This window comes from Boleophthalmus pectinirostris, unplaced genomic scaffold, assembly GCF_026225935.1.
Source record: "Boleophthalmus pectinirostris isolate CB_2022bp ecotype Guang Dong unplaced genomic scaffold, ASM2622593v1 HiC_scaffold_6, whole genome shotgun sequence".
NCBI lineage: Eukaryota > Metazoa > Chordata > Actinopteri > Gobiiformes > Gobiidae > Boleophthalmus > Boleophthalmus pectinirostris.
Genome location: NW_026571447.1, coordinates 42,279,843 through 42,303,534, shown reverse-complemented (window position 1 = coordinate 42,303,534; position 23,692 = coordinate 42,279,843). Strand labels below are relative to the sequence as shown.

Below are 23,692 nucleotides of genomic sequence, written 5' to 3'. Positions count from 1 at the left end.
AACACCCTCTGACAGAGAGAACACCCCTCTGTCACAGAGAGAACACCCCTCTGACACAGAGAGAACACCCCTCTGTCACAGAGAGAACACCCCTCTGTCACAGGGAGAACACCCCTCTGTCACAGAGAGAACACCCCTCTGACACAGAGAGAACACCCCTCTGTCACAGAGAGAACACCCCTCTGACACAGAGAGAACACCCCTCTGTCACAGAGAGAGAACACCCCTCTGACACAGAGAGAACACCCCTCTGTCACAGAGAGAACACCCCTCTGTCACACAGAGAGAACACCCCTCTGTCACAGAGAGAACACCCCTCTGTCACACAGAGAGAACACCCCTCTGTCACAGAGAGAACACCCCTCTGACACAAGAGAAACACCCCTCTGACACAGAGAGAACACCCCTCTGACACAGAGAGAGAACACCCCTCTGACACAGAGAAACACCCTCTGACACAGAGAACACCCCTCTGTCACACAGAGACACAGAGAGAACACCCCTGTCACAGGAGAACACCCCTCTGTCACAGAGAGAACACCCCTCTGTCACACAGAGAGAACACCCCTCTGACACAGAGAGAACACCCCTCTGACACAGGGAGAACACTCATATTCCACTGAGTCCAACACAAACTGAACCACATCAGACACAAGAAACAACTGTTTTTCTCACATTAGTTTATGTAAATGAATCATGTGGGTTTAAAGTGTCACAGTTTTGTGGAGTGAAAAGAGACACAGACGTGACGAGTGTGGACACTGATGTGGACACTGATGTGGACACTGATGTGGACACTGATGTGGACACTGATGTGGACACTGATGTGGACACTGATGGTTTCTGAGACGATGTTTCAGTGTAAATATGAGTCTTAAAGCTGCACTGTGGAATATCAGAGCTGAAGGAGCAACATCTCCATGGAAACAACAGGAGTGTGTTCACCTGTGTGTGTGTGTGTGTGTGTGTGTGTGTGTGTGTGTGTGTGTGTCTGTGTGTGTGTGTCTGTGTGTGTGTGTGTGTGTGTGTGTGTGTGTGTGTGTGTGTGTCTGTGTGTGTGTGTGTGTGTGTGTCTGTGTGTGTCTGTGTGTGTGTGTGTGTGTGTGTCTGTGTGTGTGTGTGTGTGTGTGTGTCTGTGTGTGTGTCTGTGTGTGTGTGTGTGTGTGTGTGTGTCTGTGTGTGTGTGTGTGTGTGTGTGTGTCTGTGTGTGTGTGTGTGTGTCTGTGTGTGTCTGTGTGTGTGTGTGTGTGTGTGTCTGTGTGTGTGTGTGTGTCTGTGTGTGTGTGTGTTGTGTGTTTCTCCAGGTGAGAGCAGGTGTGATTCTGCACGCGCTCAGACGCTGCTCTCTGATTGGCTGACAGCTCCAGCCCAGTGTGACCAGGTGAGACTCGACTGTGACCTTTGACCTGAGCCGAGGTCAGACTGTGACCTTTGACCTTTTGTTTTCAGATGGAGGTTTTTGGAAACGAGTGTGAGTCTGACTGTGACGGTGAGAAGTACAAATACTACAAATACTACAAATACTACAAATACTACAAATACTACAAATACTACACAAATACTACAAATACTACACATACTACACATACTACACAATACTACAAATACTACACATACTACACAATACTACAAATACTACAAATACTACACATACTACAAATACTACACATACTACAAATACTACAAATACTACAAATACTACACATACTACACATACTACAAATACTACAAATACTACACATACTACAAATACTACACATACTACAAACTACTACATACTACACATATACTACAAATACTACAAATACTACACAATACTACAAATACTATACTACACACAATACTACACAATACTACACATACTACAAATACAATACTACAAATACTACAAATACTACTACACATACTACAAATACTACACAATACTACACAATACTACAATACTACATACTACAAATACTACACAATACTACACATACTACAAATACTACAAATACTACAAATACTACACATACTACACATACTACAAATACTACACAATACTACACACTACAAATACTACAAATACTACACATACTACAAATACTACACATACTACAAATACTACAAATACTACACAATACTACAAATACTACACATACTACAAATACTACAAATACTACACATACTACACATACTACAAATACTACAAATACTACACAATACTACACATACTACTACTACACATACTACAAATACACACATACTACAACTATACTACACAATACTACAAATACTACACATACTACACATACTACAAATACTACACATACTACACATACTACACATACTACAAATACTACACATACTACAAATACTACACATACTACACATACTACAAATACTACAAATACTACACAATACTACACACACTACTACAAATACACAATACTACACACAAATACTACAAATACTACAAATACTACAAATACTACACACTACACACATACTACAACTACAAATACTACAAATACTACAACATACTACACAATACTACACAATACTACACAATACTACACATACTACACATACTACAAATACTACACAATACTACACAACTACTACTACACATACTACAAATACTACACATACTACACATACTACACATACTACAAATACTACAAATACTACAAATACTACACACTACAAATACTACAAATACTACACATACTACACATACTACACATACTACACATACTACAAATACTACACATACTACAAATACTACATACTACAAATACTACACATACTACAAATACTACACATACTACACATACTACAAATACTACAAATACTACAAATACTACAAATACTACACATACTACACATACTACAAATACTACACATACTACAACATACTACACATACTACACATACTACACATACTACACATACTACAAATACTACACATACTACAAATACTACACATACTACAAATACTTCTTGTCCCTGATGTGTCCTCAGTCTCGTCCTCGTGTCCCGTCCCCGTCGTGTCCGGCGGGCGTCTCTCGTGTCGCTCGGTCGCCGGGCTCCAGCGCTGTGACCTCGTCTGTTCCCGCGGTTACAAAAACGCACTTCCTGTCCAACACTTCCTGTGTGACGTCCAGACCGAGTCCTGGACCGAGACCAGACCAGAACCTCAGGCCTGTCAGCGTGAGTCCCACAAAGTCCCGGTTTAGTCCTGCTGTAGTCCTGGTTTAGTCCCAGTCTAGTCCTGATTCAGTCCTGGTTTAGTCCTGGTTTAGTCCTGGTCTAGTCCTGGTTTAGTCCTGGTTCGGTCCTGGTCTAGTCCTGGTTTAGTCCTGGTCTAGTCCTGGTTTAGTCCTGGTTTAGTCCTGGTCTAGTCCTGGTTTGGTCCTGGTTCGGTCCTGGTCTAGTCCTGGTTTAGTCCTGGTTTAGTCCCGGTTCTGACCCTGTCTCTCTCTCAGTCCCTCAGCCTCTCCAGACCTGGTCCTGGACTCAGACCTGGTCTTGGGTCCAGTCCTGCTCTGGGTCTGGTTCTGTGGAGGAGCTGCTGCGTCGCGCTCTGTCCACCAGGGGGCTCTGCTCTGCTCAGGTCAGTCTCACACTGGGGCGTCATACATCTGTGTCTGTGGTGGAATGTTCAGCGATTACCATGGAGACGCAACGGACACAAGAAGTTTTACTCAAATGTGGTTTAGTCCTGGTTTAGTCCTGGTTCCTGGTTCGGTCCTGGTTTAGTCTTGGTTCAGTCCTGGTTCAGTCCTGGTCTAGTCCTGGTTTAGTCCTGGTTCCTGGTTTAGTCCTGGTTTCCTGGTCCTGGTTCCCTGGTTCCTGGTTTAGTCCTGGTTTAGTCCTGGTTTAGTCCTGGTTTAGTCCTGGTTTGGTCCTGGTTTAGTCCTGGTCCTGGTTTGGTCCTGGTTTCCTGGTTAGTCCTGGTTTGGTCCTCCTGGTTTGGTCCTGGTTTGTCCTGGTTTAGTCCTCCCTGGTCTTTGTCTCTCTGTGGTGCTTCTGCTGTTGGACTTCAGTGTCTTGGAGACTCTGTGACTCTGGACTTGACCTGGACCCTGGACCTGTCGGAGCTGAGACCTGAGGACCTGCCGGAGCTCCACGCCCCAGGTAACCCAGATGCCCTCCCGTCCTCCGAGTCACGAGTCAGGTCAGTGAGTCAGGTCAGTGAGTCGGGTCAGTGAGTCAGGTCAGTGAGTCAGGTCAGTGAGTCGGGTCAGTGAGTCAGGTCAGTGAGTCAGGTCAGTGAGTCGGGTCAGCGAGTCGGGTCAGTGAGTCAGGTCAATGAGTCAGGTCAGTGAGTCGGGTCAGTGAGTCAGGTCAGTGAGTCAGGTCAATGAGTCAGGTCAGTGAGTCAGGTCAGTGAGTCGGGTCAGTGAGTCAGGTCAGTGTTCAGCTGCGTTCAGACCGAGGCCCAAGAAAAACCTCTGGACTCTTCTAGAGCCGCTGTGTCTGAGCTCAGACGCCCCAAAACCCCAAAACCCCAAAACCCCAAAACCCCAAAACCCCAAAACCTCAAAACCCCGACGCCCAACGGGACAAAAACACTCCAGGGCGTCCGTTGCCATGGAAACAAGTGTTTTATTTTTTCGTCTTTTCCCAGCGCGACAGACCAGACTGAGACGGACTTTAGTGTTTTTATCACATAAACCAGGAGAGTCAAACTCATTTTGTTCCGGGGGTCGAGTCCAACCGACTTTGATCCAAAGTGTCCGGATCAGAAAACTCATGTCATATAAACCCCAAAAATAACAAGAAGTTCAAATATTTGTGCAGAGAAACACAAATCTATTACACAAATCTTTTTTAATTGATGAACTCTTTCTTTTACAAAATGTTATAATATTATGAACAACCTGAAACTTTAAGAAAAATACAATTTCAACACAAAGTTTGAACATGAACTTGTCTGTAAACAGGAATAAGTCCATTTTTGTTGTAAAATCCTGCACTCGGCTCCACTTTTCTCATGTTGGACATTTTTCTGATGAGGGTGTCACGGTCAACAGTCAAAACCATCGTCCTTTAAGAGCGTTTGGAAAGAGACAAGTCTTCATTTGTGCTGCTCTGGTGGGAGGGGCCACGTACAGAGACGCTGGAGACGCTGCTGTGATAAACACCACACAAAATTAACAAGATTTTAATAGAAAATATCATTAAAATATTTTAGTAGAAAATCAGACGAGGACCAGATTAAAGGTCTCGGACCGGCCGGATCTGGCCCCCAGGCCGTATGTTTGACACCTGTGACTTAAACCATCAGAGGAGGTGGTGGCGGCGGCGGCGGCGGCGGCGGGTGGTGATGGTTGTGGCAGGTGCAGCGGCGTGTCTTGGTCCATGACATGCTTCTGCGGTGTTCTGAGTTTGGTCAGGTTCTTCTCCTGAAGCTCCGTCTGGACGACCAGAACTTTGAGCTGCACTTCCGTCTGTCCCAGGTCCAGTCTGACCTGTCGACCTGCACCACGACCCGACTCCAGCCGCTCGACTCCAGCTGCGGCGCCGGCGGAAACAACGTCGTTCTGGCTGAGCCACGACGGCTCGTGTAAGAGCCACACGCGACAAAGAGCCTCACGTTTCAGCGTCTGTGATGCTTCAGTCGGTTTATTCGGTCGGTAAACACCAGACGCCGACACTTGAACATTTGTGTTTTGGTGCTTTTCTTTGTTCCTGTCGCAGTAACATCATCATCATCATCATCATCATCATCATCATCCTCATCCTCATCAAAAACTGAGGAGCTTCTGTTTCATGAGCTTCATCCTGTGGAGCTTCATCCTGTGGAGCTTCATCCTGTGGAGCTTCATCCTGTGGAGCTTCATCCTGTGGAGCTTCATCCTGTGGAGCTTCATCCTGTGGAGCTTCATCCCGCCCGGCGCCGCTTGAACTAAACGTGTCAGATATTTGATGGTTCTTCAGTTTCACAGGAGCGTTTCCTCTGCATCCTGGTCCAGACCTTCAGACAAACAAACAGCTCAAAGCTCCAGGTCCAGGAAACACCGACCTGAGGCAGATCCTCTGCTCTGTGACTCCAGGTCGACCTGTTTCTCCGGATCAGGACGTGAAACATTTTCAACGTCCAACTGAACGCACAAAACACAGGACGCCCTGAAAGCCCCGTCTGAACACAGCTCAACACACCTGGTCCAGTCCTGGTTTAGTCCTGGTTTAGTCCTGGTTTAGTCCTGGTTTAGTCCTGGTCCTGGTCCAGTCCTGGTTTAGTCCTGGTTTAGTCCTGGTTCAGTCCTGGTTTAGACCTGGTTTAGTCCTGGTTTAGTCCTGGTTTAGTCCTGGTCCAGTCCTGGTTTAGTCCTGGTTTAGTCCTGGTTCAGTCCTGGTTTAGTCCTGGTTTAGTCCTGGTTTAGTCCTGGTTTAGTCCTGGGTTAGTCCTGGTTTTGACCTGGTTTAGTCCTGGTTTAGACCTGGTTTAGTCCTGGGTTAGTCCTGGTTTAGTCCTGGTTCAGTCCCGGTTTGGTCTGATCCAGGTGTTTTCCAGGTGTGTTCCTGAACCGGACTCTCTTCGTGGACGGGGTTCGGGGGATTCTGGGAGACCTGATGACGTCACAGATGATGTCAGAGGTGCGGCTGGTCTCCGTGGCGACGCCGGCGTTCGGCTGTGGGGCGGGGTTTGGCCTCAGCGCCGACAGGAGACGCCTGCCGTGAGTCCGGACGCCGTTTTCTATCTCTGTGTCCTCGTCTTCGTCCTCTGATGGTTCTTTCTTCTCGTCCTCAGTCCTCTGTCCTCCTGGGACCTTCTCGTCTTCGGGGGCGTGTCTCTTCTGTCCATCAGGAACCTATCAGGACCAAGAGGGGCGGGACTCCTGCGTCACATGTCCCCGAGGCTCCTCTGTGATTGGAGCATCGTCTGTCCGTCAATGTGAGTCCTGGTTCAGTCCTGGTTTGAAGAACCTGATGCTCTGTCACACCTCACACCTGGGTTAGTCCTGGTTTAGTTCTGGTTCAGTCCTGGTTCAGTCCTGGTTTAGTCCTGGTTGAGTTCTGGTTTAGTCCTGGTTTTTAGTCCTGGTTCAGTCCTGGTTCAGTTCTGGTTTAGTCCTGGTTGAGTTCTGGTTTAGTCCTGGTTTAGTCCTGGTTTTTAGTCCTGGTTCAGTCCCGGTTCAGTTCTGGTTTAGACCCAGTTGAGTTCTGGTTTAGTCCTGGTTCAGTCCCGGTTGAGTCCTGGTTTAGTCCTGGTTGAGTTCTGGTTTAGTCCTGATTGAGTTCTGGTTTAGTCCTGGTTTAGTTCTGGTTTAGTCCTGGTTTAGTTCTGGTTTAGTCCTGGTTTAGTTCTGGTTCTGTTCCAGGTGAGTCGGAGTGTCAGCGGCGAAAGGGGCGGTGCTCGGAGTCAGGTGACTTCCTGCCGGCGCAGAATGACCTCCTGGCTGGAATCTGGGGGTGTGTCACTAAAGAAGGGGCGTGGCTTAAGTGGACCGACAGTGAGACGCCTCTGAGCGACAAAGAGTGCACAGGTACGACACTCGAGCCGACCAATCAGATCACGTCACTGCAACATGTCCTGATTTTTACGCTCTAAATTTAACACTCTGAATTTAACACTCTGAATTTAACACTCTGAATTTAACACTTTGAATTTAACACTCTAAATTTAACACTCTGAATTTAACACTCTCAATTTAACACTTTGAATTTAACACTCTGAATTTTACACTCTAAATTTAACACTCTAAATTTAACACTCTAAATTTAACACTCAAAATTTAACACTCTGAATTTAACACTCTAAATTCAACACTCTGAATTTAACACTTTGAATTTAACACTCTAAATTTAACACTCTCAATTTTACACTCTGAATTTAACACTCTAAATTTAACACTTTGAATTTAACACTCTGAATTTTACACTCTAAATTTAACACTCTAAATTTAACACTTTGAATTTAACACTCTGAATTTAACACTCTAAATTTAACACTTTGAATTTAACACTCTGAATTTTACACTCTAAATTTAACACTCTAAATTTAACACTTTGAATTTAACACTCTGAATTTTACACTCTAAATTTAACACTCTGAATTTAACATTTTGAATTTAACACTCTGAATTTTACACTCTAAATTTAACGCTTTGAATTTAACACTCTGAATTTTACACTCTAAATTTAACACTCTGAATTTAACACTCTCAATTTAACACTTTGAATTTTACACTCTGAATTTTACACTCTAAATTTAACACTCTAAATTTAACACTTTGAATTTAACACTCTGAATTTTACACTCTAAATTTAACACTATAAATTTAATACTTTGAATTTAACACTCTGAATTTTACACTCTAAATTTAACACTCTGAATTTAACACTCTAAATTTAACACTTTGAATTTAACACTCTGAATTTTACACTCTAAATTTAACACTCTAAAGTTAACACTTTGAATTTAACACTCTGAATTTTACACTCTAAATTTAACACTCGAATTTAACACTCTGAATTTAACACTCTAAATTTAACACTCTAAATTTAACACTCTAAATTTAACACTCTGAATTTAACACTTTGAATTTAACACTCTAAATTTAACACTCTCAATTTTACACTCTGAATTGTGAGTGTTGAATTTGAGGATTGAAAATAGGTGTTTTTTTTTTATACATTTTTTGTTTCTTTAACATTTTGAAAAGTTCACTTAAAATCTCAGCAGCTAAAACTGAGAATAAAAATTATTCAAACATGTTTTTTCAAAATGAGAAATTTAGCGAGATTTAAAATTCTAAATCTGATGAGACAAATTCTCGGTTCAGTCGGACCTGAAGTGACACAGATCAGATTTTTGAATGAACCACACAGATCCACTCAGGTCACTTCAGGATCTGTTCTCCTAAAACCCAAACAGACCTGATCTTTCACGTGAGACTTCAGGTCGTCCACCTTCAGGTCACAGACGTACAAACGTTTTTCTCGTCACATGAAAATTGTGTCTGAATTTTTCCACAGCTCTGAGTAACTTCCAGCTCCTCTCGGACTCTGAGGTCCAGTTTGGGTCAAACGAGGCCCAAATCCTCAGGACCCTGACCACAGACCGGACCAGCTGCCTCAGAGGTACTGGGACCTGGTTTAGATCTGGTTTAGTCCTGGTGTAGTCCTGGTTTAGTCCTGGTGTAGTCCTGGTGTAGTCCTGGTGTAGTCCTGGTCTGAGTCTGGTCTGAGTCTGGTCTGTGTTCAGATTGTGCGTTGGACTCGTCGTGTCTTCATGTGTCGTTTTCGGGTGAACAGTGTGACGTGTACGACACAAACCCCGACAACACCGAGTGCACCACCGGACCCCAGGTACCCGCCAAAGGACCGGGTCTAGACCTGCTCTGGTCCGGCTTTAGTCCATCTTTAGTCCTGGTTCAGTCCTGGTTCAGTTCTTGTCTGTTTTTCCACAGACCAAGGGGTTTCTGGGGAATCCTGAGGCGGAGCATTTTGATTGGCTGCGCTGCTCTGTGAAGGTGAGGGGCGGAGCTTCAGGTCAACAGGTGTTCAGGAAGACAGGTGAGTACAGTGGACAGGTGCGGGCCTGTCCTCCTCGAGCCCCCTAAACATCAGAGGTTTTTTTTTAAATGCAAAAAACCCAAATCACTGTTTCAAATAAAATAAAATAATTTATTCATTTACATCTTCATGGACAAACTCACAAAGTCCCGACGTGTTTCAGCCTGTGACTTTCCTCAAGGGACAAAAAAAAAAGAAAGTCCAATAAGACGAGCTGAAAATTAATAAAGGCAGTTTATTTGAACCAGTGAGTGACTTGGGGTTTTGTATCTTTGTACTGAGTTTCCTTCTCAAAGACAAACACTGAGTTGGATCGACTGTGTTTCATCCTCTGGACGTCCAGGAAATCCTTCTTCTGAAACCTTTTTTATCTGAGTTCTTTTTGTCGATGCGGCCGCTCGGAGCTGTGGGCGTCAGGTCTGCGGTTCCTGTCGCGGTGGTGATCCCCGAACCCGGTGGTGGACACCAGAAGTAAGAGATGAGTCAGGATGAAGGAGGAGTCCTGTCGGGTCTTGTTGGCTCGTGGGACCAACGGGTCAAACGCTCTGCAGCTCGTGAGGTCACAGAGACAAAAACTCAGAGCTGGGAGGAGTTTGGGGAGAACATGGAGGAGAACATGGAGGAGAACATGGAGGAGAACATGGAGGAGAACTATCAGACAAACTCAAAGAGATTCTGTCAAAGCATCTGGCGCCTCAGGAGGAGGATCAGTTCTTCACCATCTCTGTTTCCAGTGCAGGAGGAGAACTGTTCACCTCGACTGGGGACGTTGTCGGACGATGGAAGGAAAACTCTGAGGATCTCCTCAATCCCACCATCACGTCTTCTGAGGAGGAAGTCGAGACTGGAGACTCGGAGGTGAACTCGTCCATCACCCTGAAGTCCCTGAGGAGGTTAAAGTTCCTCGTGGTTCTGGAGGTTCTGATCCGTCCTGAGGATCTTCAGTCTCTGGATGTTGTGGGTCTTGTCTGACTCGTCTCTGCAGCGTCGTGTGGAGGTCGAGGACAGAACCTCTGGACCTTCAGACTGGGGTGGTGGTCCCTCTGTAGAAGAAGGAGGAGGAGGGTGTGTTCCAACTCCAGGAGAATCACACTCCTCACACTCCCCGGTCTCTGTCAGGGACTGGAGAGGAGAATGTGACCGATACTTGAACCTCAGGTCCAGGAGGAGCAGTGTGGTTTTGGTCCTGGTCGTGGACACTGGACCAACTGTCCATCAGGCGTCTCCCTTAGAGACAGAGTGAGGAGCTCGGAGCAGAGCCGCTGCTCCTCCACGTGGAGAGAAGTGTCTGGGGTGAGGGAAGTCTGAGAGTCTCTGTTCAGACTGATGCTCCGAGACTCGACCCCAGAGAAGAAGAAGAAGAAGATGTTTGTTTGTTTGTTTGTGTCAGACTCAGTCCTGCTCCGTCTGACCTGTGACCTGTGACCTTTGACCTTTGCAGGAGACCGGTACGCATCCGGGTCCAAGTCGGAGTACTCGACCTCTGACCTGGTGACCCTGAAGAGGGCGGAGTCAGGCGTTTACCGGACCCTGGTGTTCTCAGCCAATCAGAGCGCTCGATCCGACGTGGAGCGATTCTGTCTGAGCGCGTGCAGAAGAGACGCCTGTTGCCACGGATACGCCCTGAACCACAACCGCCTCAACTCAGGTCCGACCAGAGCCACTCAGGTCACACACAACCACCTCAGGTCACACACAACCACCTCAGGTCACACACAACCACCACAACCCGGTCCCGACCCGGTCCCGACCCGGTTCTGACCCGGTTTCTGTCTCAGGGTCCATCATGTGCGGGTTTCTCCGGGCGCCGTCCGTGCTGATGTGCGCCGAGCAGGACTGGGACGTGATTGGCCGAGGAGCCGCCAGCCGAGACTGTGGGGCGGGACTTAAGTCCGACGAGAAACGAGACGACTTCCTGTTTGACCTCGGAGGTCACGAGTTCATCTACAGTAAGAACTACAAAGAACTACAAAGACCATGATGCAGACCTGGTTTAGACCTGGTTTAGTCCTGGTTTAGACCTGGTTTAGTCCTGGTTTAGTCTGGTTTAGTCCTGGTTTAGTCCTGGACCTGGTTTAGTCCTGGTTTAGTCCTGGTTTTAGTCCTGGTTTAGACCTGGTTTAGTCCTGGTTTAGACCTGGTTTAGTCCTGGTTTAGTCCTGGTTTAGTCTGGTTTAGTCCTGGTTTAGACCTGGTTTAGTCCTGGTTTAGACCTGGTTTAGTCCTGGTTTAGTCCTGGTTTAGTCCTGGTTTAGACCTGGTTTAGACCTGGTTTAGTCCTGGTTTAGTCCTGGTTTAGACCTGGTTTAGACCTGGTTTAGTCCTGGTTTAGTCCTGGTTTAGACCTGGTTTCCTGGTTTAGTCCTGGTTTAGACCTGGTTTAGACCTGGTTTAGTCCTGGTTTAGTCCTGGTTTAGACCTGGTTTAGACCTGGTTTAGTCCTGGTTTAGACCTGGTTTAGACCTGGTTTAGTCCTGGTTTAGTCCTGGTTTAGACCTGGTTTAGACCTGGTTTAGTCCTGGTTTAGTCCTGGTTTAGTCCTGGTTTAGACCTGGTTTAGACCTGGTTTAGTCCTGGTTTAGTCCTGGTTTAGTCCTGGTTTAGTCCTGGTTTAGTCTTGGTTTAGTCCTGGGGTTCGCTCCTTTTGAGATCGGGTCATGTGACCTTTTTATTTTGAAAGTGGAAAATTAAACATGTAAAATTTTTTATATATATATATATATATATATATATATATATATATATATATATAAATAAAAATAGATAAATAAAAATATAAAAATATAAACATAAATAAATATAAAAATAAAAATAAAAATATTAAAATAGATACAAAAAATATATATATATATATTTAAAAATGTAAATATTAACATGGATAAATAATAAAATGTGTTTGATTGACAGGTGCCTCTGAGCAGATCCAGGCCTCAGTCGTGATCTTCAGCAGCGTTCACCTCGAGACAGGTACTGACCCGGTCTAGACCCGGTCTAGACCCGGACCGGACCAAGTTCAGGTCTGATAAGTCCTGATTTAGACCAGATTTATCTCAGTCCACGTTTACATGAGGATTTTTAATCTGAATTCAAATCTTGTCTTGTTGTAGTTTCCATGTAAATAATCATGTTTCTTGTTGTTTCTGTTAAACTGTTAAATGTTTTTGATTTCATGTGTGTGAGCGTCTGGGGGAAGGTTCTGATTGGACAGAAACACCAACAGATTTAAACACACACACGTCTTTTCTGTCGTCTGGTTTGTGGTTCCTCCACAGACACAAACACCGTCCAGACTTGATGATAACTGTTGTGCAGCGGCTGGAGAATCGTCTCGTCACACTTAAAGTCGGCGACTCTGAGCAAATGTTTGACTTTTCTGAGACGATTTTCCACTCGTGCGACTGTTTTCAGGATCAGGACGAGTTTTTTAGTAACTTGGGGAAACGAGAACCAGTTAGTCCCTCACGACCGACTCCAGATCAGAAATCAGAAGTCGAAAAAAACAATCAAACCTTTTCAAAATCCAGTCGCCTCTCGTGAGGGTTTCACTGTCGAAGTCGTTCAGTGTGAAAACATGAACCGTGAACTTTTAAACCCTGAGATTTATTATGAGAATAAAGTTATAATAAAATCAAAGTCAAAGTGAAAAATGAGACAGAAGAAGAAACTTGTTTTTCAATATAAAACCAAAAATAAGAAAAAGAACCACAATTTTCTTCATTATTTGTGCCTCTGGACTAAACCAGGACTAAACCAGGACTAAACCAGGACTAAACCAGGACTAAACCAGGAGTAAATGAGGTCCAAGACCAGACCGGGACTGAGACCAGGATTGAAAATGGTTTAGTCCTGGTTCAGTCCCGCATCACATTTTAAAGTCACGGAAACGCCATTTCCCATTTCCGTGACTTAAACCAGGACTAAACCAGGACTAAACCAGGACTAAACCGTTTTCAGTCCTGGTCTGGTCCCGACCTCAGTCCTGGTCTGGTTCCGGTCTCAATCCTGGTCTTTCTGGTTTGGTTCCGGACCTGGTTTAGTCCTGATTCAGTCGAATGAACGAATGATACACAGATTCTTCTCCTTTACAAAATGCTCCAGATTCTCCACGAGCCGCAGAGATTCTCCTGATATTAACACTTTATTTTGACACAACTTTATTCTCGTAAATTTACGACTTTAATGTTGAAATGTTACGACTTTATTCTCGTAGCGCCAGCATCTTTTTAATTTTTTTTTCTCTGACCTTTATACTCGTCGTTCACATGTGAACGTGGCAAATGAGTTTTAAATCATCTAGACCAGGAGTCTCAAACTCAAATGACCTGGGGGCCACATTAGATAAAGTCTGAGTGAGGCTGGGCCGCATTGAGTATCGATAAAAAGCGGCTGCACGGGAATAAAGGAGAGAGAAAGAACAACACGCAACACACTTTCTTAATCTTTAATAACAGTTCAGAACATGAAAATGTATTCAGATCGTAAGTTTAAACTGATACATCTACTCTTCTTCTTTTACCTACTTCTTGCTGGTTGAAACCTGGTTACACTTCATCTTGTACAGCTGAGATGTTTGACTTGCAGGAGGAAGCAGATCCTCAGGATAGATTGAAGATGCTCATCAGTGACCTTTGACCTGTATTAGGTGCTTTCACACCGACAGTATTTGTTGCACCAAACGGTCCATTCGAACCAGAAGTGGTTAGTTCAGGTCGTTTGCGTTGGTGTGAAAGCGTCAATCGGACTCTGACCCGAACCAACTCAAGTGGACCGAGACCTAAAAAAAGAGCTGGTCTCGGTTCGCTTGAATCCGCACCAAAGTTGGTCATTTGGTGCGGTTCTTCTGGTGTGAACGCGAACCCGGGTCCAAACCACAGACAGCAGGTCCAAAGGAACTATTCTAGATGCATCATGGGAGAAACGCGTCTCCTGCCTGAAGTGACGCTGTACGAATCCAGCGCAGTAACAGGTTGTTTCCAGACGCAGACGCGATTCATTTTCGAAATATTTTACCAACAATGACCAAAACAGAGAATGAAACACACGAAGATCAGAGCAAGAACCAACGTGTGGCTCCAGAGTGACTCAAAAATGGAGGTGTGTACTTCTGTTCAGGACCTGCACAGAGATGACCCGGTGTTCCCCGTGATCATGTAGGAACCAGCATTTGTTATTTTCGGCTTTAATTAACCAAATAATTTTATGGCAATAGGCAATCGCCCATTCAATTGATTCACCTTCAAAAAATGTCCTGCTTTTAGCCTCGTGTGAGAAATACAGTCGGACTCGATCCAAACCCGAGTCCCGAACCAGCGGGAGCAGCTCCGGTTCTGTCCGGGCTCAGATGACGTGGAGCGGGGAGTGAAAAGCGCTTTTCCCGGGAAGAACCAAATGCGCGGAGGACGGACACCAACTAAACTGGATTCACGTTCTGTCCGGATGCTTTGCTCCACCTCGGAACCAGCCGCGGTTCTTGAGCGCGGAGGACAGGAGCAGCACAGACCTGTAGGTGTAGTCCACAGAACATTCTCACTTTCCCCGCACGGAACACGGAACCAGCGCGCAGACGGCGGAACGTTCCCGCTCAGACCCAGTCATTGCGCACTGGTCTTTCTCGCCACCGTCTGGAACCAGCACATGGAGGATGGAGCCTCCGGACCATCTGACCAACGCGCTTGTAGGACGACAGAAAACCAAGGACCAGACCCAGCCCCGTCCTGAGGAGCTGTTGGCTTCTGCTGTTACCTGAACTCAGAACTGATGCGGTGAGTTTGTAGAAAGTTCTACATGTTGCTGTTTTATGAGTTCATGGTGATGAGATGAGGACGGCTCCTGGTATTAACAGGGAACATCAGTATTAGTTACTGGAGATATCGCTGTTCTACCGGGATACAGAGGCTCGTTAATCGGACCAGTTTTGGTTCGTTTGCCGGTGTGAAAGCGCCACACTGGAGTGTATCTGCTTCTCGTATGTCAAACACGGACGGAAGACGCTTGTTTTTGCCTCGTACTTTTTGCTGACATGTCTCCAAGCCTCTGGAATAGATCAGTGCAGTTTTGTGTGTTGTTGCATATTGATGGGACAGCTGTGTTTGCCGCTGAGTGCGCGTGGATTTCGGCGACGCACAGGTGGAGTTTGGTCATCGAGTTGCCAGCAAGTTACGCACCGAGTGTTGAACAGGTAAACAGACTGTCAATGTCTTTTTATTTCTTATTACCTCCTCCAATAAAGGTCCCACACTTATGAACAGGGGGATTCTGTCAGCGCCTCCTCTGCTCTGATACTGTGGTTGTGGGAGCGTAAAGTGAAGTGCGCACGTGTACCACCACGTGTGGTTTGTTTTGGTTCTTCGGTGACGCCGTACGTGCACGTGTACGTGTATTAACAGATTCACTTAGACTCGTTGCTTCACAACTGCTGTAAATTGAGTTTTGGGATGTAAACTGCGTTAATAATCTGTTGTGAATCTGCACTGGCACCGACTGCAGCTTCATCTGTCAGTGCGGCCCCCGGGCCGCGAGTCTGAGACCCCTGATCTGGAGACTCATAGAGGCTGTTGCCGTAGTGACGGTGGCTCCATCTTGTGACTGGTTTGTGTTTTTGGTTTTTGTCCAGAGCCGAAGCCGGACTCTGTGGGATCCTGCCCGGGTCTTCAGTCCGGTCCCGGGTCCGGTCTTGGGTCCGGTCTTGGGTCCGGTCCTCCCGTAGACCCGTCGGTCCTGGACTCGTTCCGGTCTCTGTCCGTGGAGCAGGTGGAGGTGAAGCCTCAGAAGAAACAGCCCAGACTCACCTTCTGGTTCAACAAGAAGAACTACAACTCCCAGAATGCACTGCTCGCCTGTCTGCAGCGTGAGGCCTGAGCTAGACCCAGTCCAGTTCTGGTTTAGTCCTGGTTTAGTCCTGTTTTAGTCCTGGTCTAGTCCTGGTTTAGTCCTGGTTTTAGTCCTGGTTTAGTCCTGGTTTAGTCCTGGTTTAGTCCTGGTTTAGTCCTGGTTTAGTCCTGGTCTAGTCCTGGTTTAGTCCTGGTTTAGTCCTGGTTTAGTCCTGGTTTAGTCCTGGTCTAGTCCTGGTCTAGTCCTGGTTTAGTCCTGGTTTAGTCCTGGTTTAGTCCTGGTTTAGTCCTGGTCTAGTCCTGGTTTAGTCCTGGTTTAGTCCTGGTTTAGTCCTGGTTTAGTCCTGGTTTAGTCCTGGTTCTGTTTCTTGTTTCAGAGTGTGTTTTGGAGAAACTGTGCTCGGTGGCGGACATGTTGGATCTTCACTCTGACTTCTTCTTCTGTGAGTTGTTTCCGGACACTGGAGTCTGCGGCGCCTACGACGAGCCGCTGCGGCGCCAGTGCCGCCCCCTGCTGCCCCGAGCGCCCAACAACACCTACGTCAAGACCGGTACGACAGGCGCCTCCCCGCCCGGGTGACAGGCGCCCTCTGTGTGTGTCAGGTGCCCTCTGTGTGTCAGGTGCCCTCTGTGCAGGTGCCCTCTGTGTGTGTCAGGTGCCCTCTGTGTGTGTCAGGTGCCCTCTGTGTGTGTCAGGTCCCTCTGTGTGTGTCAGGTCCCTCTGTGTGTGTCAGGTGCCCTCTGTATGTGTCAGGTGCCCTCTGTGTGTCAGGTGCCCTCTGTGTGTGTCAGGTCCCTCCTCGTGTGTGTCAGGTCCCTCCCGTGTGTGTCAGGTCCCTCCTCATGTGTGTCAGGTCCCTCCTCGTGTGTGTCAGGTCCCTCCCGTGTGTGTCAGGTCCCTCCTCGTGTGTGTCAGGTCCCTCCTCGTGTGTGTCAGGCCCCTCCCGTGTGTGTCAGGTCCCTCTGTGTGTGTCAGGTCTGTCTGGACTAAACGAGGTCTGGGTCAGGTCTAAACCAGGACTCTGTGGGTCTTTTCCAGTCGACCTGTCTGGACCCGTGAGGAGTTTTTATCAGAGAGTTCCCTTCAAGAAGATGGTCTCCTACTCGGTCCGGTCCAGGGTCCCGCTCCCAGAGTCCACTCCTCTGTCCCAGGGGTAAGTCCAGGTCTGAACCAGGTCTAAACCGGGTCTGGACCAGGTCTGACCCTCTGACCTGTGACCTCCAGGTTCCGGTCCTGCGAGCGTCGCTGTGACGAGGATCACTGCTGCAGAGGCTTCGGTCTGATCCGAGACCCAAAGTCCGGATCTAAACCAGGATCTGAGCCCGGACTCGTCTGTGTGTCCCTCATCAGCCTCGGAGTCCAGACCTGCCCCGAAAACCAGACCAAGTGGACCACCCAGGACTGCAGGTAAACCAGGACTAAACCAGGACCAAACCACGACTAAACCAGGACTAAACCAGGACCAAACCAGGACTAAACCAGGACTAAACCAGGACTAAACCAGGACTAAACCAGGACTAAACCAGGTCTGACCTTGGCCTCGTTAGTCCCTCAGAGCTCAGGACGTCCCCGGAGCCTCTGGGTTGGTACATGAAGCCCGTCCACCAGTGGAGTTCTAGTCCTGGTCTTTGTCCGGACTTCAGCCTGCCTCAGTCCAGGACCAGTCCGGACCGGGATCTTTGGAGTCCCATCTCTGGCTCCGCCCACCTCCTGGTAGACCCCGCCCTCTCCACCTACGACGTCATCGTCCTGAGCCGAGACAGCGCCGACCGAGAGAGGGCGCTGGACTGGTGCCTCCACGGTGAGTTCAGTCCAGACCCAGACCCAGGTCCAGACCCAGACCCGGACTCTGGGCCTTCTTTGAACTTACCCCAGTCGTTCTCTGGTTTCTGGTCTTTGGTCTCTGGTCTGGTGTCTGGTCTAAACCTGGTCTTTGGTCTAAACCCGGTCTCTGGTCTGATCCTCAGCCTGTCAGGAGTCCGAGTCCTGTTTCTCGGTCTCGGTCTCGGACTCGGACTCTGGGTCTCGTTGTCTTCTGTATCCGGACACCAGAGTCTGTGGCCCCGCCCCCTCCTGTCAGCTGACCATCCGAGAGCCCGCCCCCCAGGTGTACGTGCGCACAGGTGAGCCCCACCCACACACACGGCCCCACACACACAGAGTTTATGTGTGTGTGTAACTGTGTGTGTATGTGTGTATGTATGTTGTGTGTGTGTGTGTTGTGTGTATGTGTGTATGTACGTTGTGTGTGTTGTGTGTAACTGTGTGTTGTGCGTCAGATCGTCAGGTCCAGTCCGAGGTCTTGGTCCTTCCTGGATCTCGGACTCTCCGTGGTCGAACCGTGGACGTGGTCTCGGGTCGGGGTCGGACTCGCCCCGTGGTTCAGTTCCTCGGGGTCCCGTTCGCCCGCCCCCCCGTTGGCCCGCTGCGCTTCGGCCCCGCCCTCCCTCCCGACTGGACGGGAGAGCTGGAGGTGACGGAGCCCCGCCCCCCCTGCCCCGAGCCCGGGCAGAGAGAGAGCGCCGGGGCGAGCGAGGACTGTCTCTACCTCAACGTGTTTACGCCGAAAACACGAAACAAGACGCCCGCGCCCACACTCGTCTTCTTCTACAACCACCACACAGGTCAGGACCACGCCCACACTCGTCTTCTTCTACAACCACCACACAGGTCAGGACCACGCCCACACTCGTCTTCTTCTACAACCACCACACAGGTCAGGACCACGCCCACACTCGTCTTCTTCTACAACCACCACACAGTCAGGACCACGCCCACACTCGTCTTCTTCTACAACCACCACACAGTTCAGCACCACGCCCACACTCGTCTTCTTCTACAACCACCACACAGGTCAGGACCACGCCCACACTCGTCTTCTTCTACAACCACCACACAGTTCAGGACCACGCCCACACTCGTCTTCTTCTACAACCACCACACAGGTCAGAACCACGCCCACACTCGTCTTCTTCTACAACCACCACACAGGTCAGAACCACGCCCACACTCGTCTTCTTCTACAACCACCACACAGGTTAGAACCGGGACTATAAAAGGACTGGACCCGGACCACAACCAGGACTATAACCACGACTGGACCATGACTGACCCCTGTTACAGTAGTACTACAGTCATGTCTCTCAAGTCTCCCTGGTATAAGTACTACAGTAGTATTACAGTACTACAGTAATAGTACTTTATGATCCCTCAGGTGTGTTGGACGGGTCTCTGCTGGCGGCTCAGGGGGACCTGGTGGTGGTCACGGCTGGATATCGGAGCTCCGTTCTGGGCTTCGGTTTGGGGGACGCCGGCCTCTCAGATCAGGAGGCGGTGCTTCACTGGGTCTCCGCCCACATTCACCTGGTGGGCGGGGCTAAGGACAGAGTGACGGCGGGGGCGGAGCGTCAGGGGGCGGACCTGCTCAGTGTGCACCTGTCCACACCTGGACCAGCGCTGTTCCAAAGACTCATACTCATGGTACAAGTACTACTACTACTACTACTACTACTACTACTACTACTACTACTACTACAACTACTACTTCTACTTCTACTACTACTACTACTACTACTACTACTACTACTACTACTACTACTACTACTACTACTACTACTACTACTACTACTACTACTACTACTACTACTACTACTACTACTACTACTACTACTACTACTACTACTACTACTACTACTACTACTACTACTACTACTACTACTACTACTACTACTACTACTACTACTACTACTACTACTACTACTACTACTACTACTACTACTACTACTACTACTACTACTATACTACTACTACTACTACTACTACTACTACTACTACTACTACTACTACTACTACTACTACTACTACTACTACTACTACTACTACTACTACTACTACTACTACTACTACTACTACTACTACTACTACTACTACTACTACTACTACTACTACTACTACTACTACTACTACTACTACTACTACTACTACTACTACTACTACTACTACTACTACTACTACTACTACTACTACTACTACTACTACTACTACTACTACTACTACTACTACTACTACTACTACTACTACTACTACTACTACTACTACTACTACTACTACTACTACTACTACTACTACTACTACTACTACTACTACTACTACTACTACTACTACTACTACTACTACTACTACTACTACTACTTCTACTACTACTACTACTACTACTACTACTACTACTACTACTACTACTACTACTACTACTACTACTACTACTACTACTACTACTACTACTACTACTTCTACTGCTATTAGTACCACTACTTTTACTTCTATTTCTACTACAAACACTATTACAGTAAATATTTGCAGTTCTGTAGAGTCTGTAGGTCCAGACCAGGACTAAACCCGGTCTTGTGCGTCAGGACTAAACCCGGTCTTGTGTCTCAGGGGGGCTCGGTCTTCTCTCCGGTCCTGGTTCGGTCCGAGTCTGAGTCCCGGAGTTTGACCTTTGACCTGGCGAGGGACCTGGGCTGTGACATCAGCGGTGACATCACAGATCTGGGTCATGTGACACGCTGCCTTCAGGAAGTGGACCTGCAGAGACTCAACGAGGCTCAGACCCGGATCTTGGCCCGAACCGGACCCCTGAGAGCCTGGGGTCCGGTCCTGAAACCCAACCAGGATCTGAACCGAGGTCTACACCAGGTGGACCTCCTCCTGGGGACCTCAGAGCACGACGGCCTCATCAGCAGAGCCAGGAACATCAAGGTACAGACCAGGACTAGACCAGGACCAGACCAGGACCAGGACCAGGACCAGAACTAAACCAGGACTTAATCAACACTGGTCTGGTGTAAGATCAGGTTCTTTGACTCTGTTGGTTTGACTCTTTGTTCATCTCAGTTCTTCTGGACTCACAGAATCACAGTTTATTTGTTTCACCTCAAACCGACCAAACCTGGTCCCACTGACGTTTATCCAAGACTCCTGTTCAGGACCGGTTCAACCACCGACCTCCCCCAGAACCCGTCTGTCCCATTGCCCCCTACGTGGGCAGTGTGGGCGGTGTGGGCGGTGTGGGCGGTGTGGGCGGTGTGGGCGGTGTTTGGGCGGTGTGGGCGGTGTGGGCGGTGTGGGCGGTGTGGCGGTGCGGTGTGTGGCGGTGTGGGCGGTGTGGACGGTGTGGGCGGTGTGGGCGGTGTGGGCGGTGTGGGCGGTGTGGGACGGTGTGGGCAGTGTGGGCAGTGTGGACAGTGTGGGCAGTGTGGGCAGGTCCTTGTCCCTTCGGCCTCTGACAGACACAGTTTGTCAAACTCGCCTAAAAGCCTCAGACCCGAGGAGCTCAGACTCACTGTGGACTGACGACCGTGGGGCAGAGTCCAGACCTGACCCCAACCCCCGTCACACCCTTTACCTGGGGGGTGACAGGCCCGGTGACCTGGTGCCCAAAGGTCGACCTGGTGGACCTGGTGGACCTGCAGTATCAGGTGCTGGTCTCGACTTGATGCTTCAGAGAAACTGTCAGAGCCTCGTTAAATCAGTTCTGGTTCTTTTTGTCATTCGTGACTCGGGGTTCGTTTTGTCGCCGGTCGAGCTTCGTCCCTCGTCTTCTTCACTCACCACAAACAGGAAATGACATCATGAGTCTTCCTCCCATGATGCATCTGGAACAGTTGGTCTGGACCATGAATCTATAATCAGACCTGATGCTCACGGGCCCAAAACATTTCACTTCCTCAAGCCAGACGAGCTCTTCCCACCAGGTGACGCCCGGAATGAGCACGGCGACGAGAGGGTGGACCAATCAGAGCGAGGAGCGGGTGGACCAATCAGAGCGAGGAGCGGGTGGACCAATCAGAGCGAGGAGCGGGTGGACCAATCAGAGCGAGGAGCGGGTGGACCAATCAGAGCGAGGAGCGGGTGGACCAATCAGAGCGAGGAGCGGGTGGACCAATCAGAGCGAGGAGCAGCTCAGGGCAGCAAGACTCAGGGCGAGGCTCAGAGCGGTGAGGCTCAGTCTGACAAAAATCAAGTTTAGAAGCTTTGAGGATTTAAAAAATGTTTAAAAAGTTTACAGTGTGAAAATAGAAAAGACTCGGACGAGCAGGTGGAGCCGTGACGAGGGGGAGGGGCTTATCCGGCGTTTATTATAGATCCACGATCCACAGGCCCGAGTCTCACCACAGGGACCAGAGTTTGGCGTTTGGACCAAGACCAGTTCTTTTTTTAAGTCTCAGTTTGATTTAGTGCAGATCCGAGTGCGACTGAAACTTTTACACCAAACAAAACGAACCAAAGAAAACAAACGAACCAAACCGACCCAACTAAGAACTTCTGGACCCAGTGGAACATTTGGTGCAACAGCTGTGAAAGAACCTGAGACCAGGACCAGACCAAGACCAGACACCAGTACTGAATAACTGCTATATGTGTTTAAAGTCACACCGTGGAACCTTCCGGTCAGAGCAGTTACGTCTCCGTGGAGACGAGCGGGTGACGGACCCTCCGCCCTGCAGCTTTTTGTGTTTGTGGTTCTGTGCAGAACTTCGAGGAGCTTTCAGGCCGAGCCGAGTCCAAGACGGTCTTCTACGAGGCTCTGGTCCGGTCTCTGGGTCTGGACCCGGATCGTAACCAGACTAAAGGTCCTAACGGGGACCTGCTGAAGGAGGCGGCATCCTGGTTCTACTCCCTGGACCACAGCCCCACCCCCTCGGCCTACAACCTGTTCTCCAGAGCCCTGAACAACGCCACCAGGTCTGGACCGGGACTGGACCGGGACTGGACCGGGACTGGACCTAGTCTGGACCGGGTCTGGACCGGGTCTGGACCGGGTCTGGACCGGGACTAAAGCAGGACTGGACTGGGACTAAACCAGAACTGGGACTAAACCAGGACTAGACCAGGAGTAGACCAGATCTGGACCAGGACTAACTTGGGTCTTTTGCAGGGACTTGTTCGTGGTTTGTCCGTCTCTGAAAATGGCTCAGGCCTGGGCTCTGACTGACGCTAAAGTTTACCTGTACCACCTGCCGGCCACGCCCACCAGGTGAGTCACATGACCCTGGCCACGCCCACCAGGTGAGTCACATGACCTTGGGGGTGTGGTCTTCTGCAGTCTCGCTCCTGATTGGCTCTTCAGTTTCCGTGATACTCGAGGTCAGAATTCCAAGTCTGGACGTGGACTGGGGGGGGGGGGGGGGGCACGTTATCGTCTGATGAACTTGATGAAAAGAAAGATGTTGACTCTCTCTCTCTCTCTCTCTCTCTCTCTCTCTCTCTGTCTCTGTCTCTCTCTCTCTCTCTCTCTCTCTCTCTCTCTCTCTCTCTCTCTCTCTCTCTCTCTCTCTCTCTCTCTCTCTCTCTC

The 23,692-nt window shown here is 48.4% G+C and overlaps 1 protein-coding gene across 1 annotated transcript in view; it reads left to right on the top strand.

Annotated features, from left to right (window-relative positions):
• tg (thyroglobulin) overlaps positions 1 to 23,692 on the top strand; it is a 44,408-nt gene that overhangs the window by 17,338 nt on the left and 3,378 nt on the right. Inside the window, 26 exon segments of the mRNA XM_055163949.1 lie at positions 1,305 to 1,381; positions 1,450 to 1,489; positions 3,004 to 3,192; positions 3,468 to 3,595; positions 3,990 to 4,119; positions 6,503 to 6,651; positions 6,653 to 6,665; positions 6,740 to 6,883; positions 7,311 to 7,475; positions 8,968 to 9,072; positions 9,197 to 9,300; positions 9,402 to 9,507; positions 10,949 to 11,155; positions 11,286 to 11,456; positions 12,415 to 12,474; positions 16,121 to 16,354; positions 16,715 to 16,888; positions 17,377 to 17,491; positions 17,563 to 17,745; positions 17,886 to 18,139; positions 18,306 to 18,461; positions 18,618 to 18,962; positions 19,553 to 19,818; positions 20,776 to 21,096; positions 22,871 to 23,082; positions 23,276 to 23,374. Of these exon segments, the coding sequence (XP_055019924.1) occupies positions 1,305 to 1,381; positions 1,450 to 1,489; positions 3,004 to 3,192; positions 3,468 to 3,595; positions 3,990 to 4,119; positions 6,503 to 6,651; positions 6,653 to 6,665; positions 6,740 to 6,883; positions 7,311 to 7,475; positions 8,968 to 9,072; positions 9,197 to 9,300; positions 9,402 to 9,507; positions 10,949 to 11,155; positions 11,286 to 11,456; positions 12,415 to 12,474; positions 16,121 to 16,354; positions 16,715 to 16,888; positions 17,377 to 17,491; positions 17,563 to 17,745; positions 17,886 to 18,139; positions 18,306 to 18,461; positions 18,618 to 18,962; positions 19,553 to 19,818; positions 20,776 to 21,096; positions 22,871 to 23,082; positions 23,276 to 23,374 (4,147 nt within the window).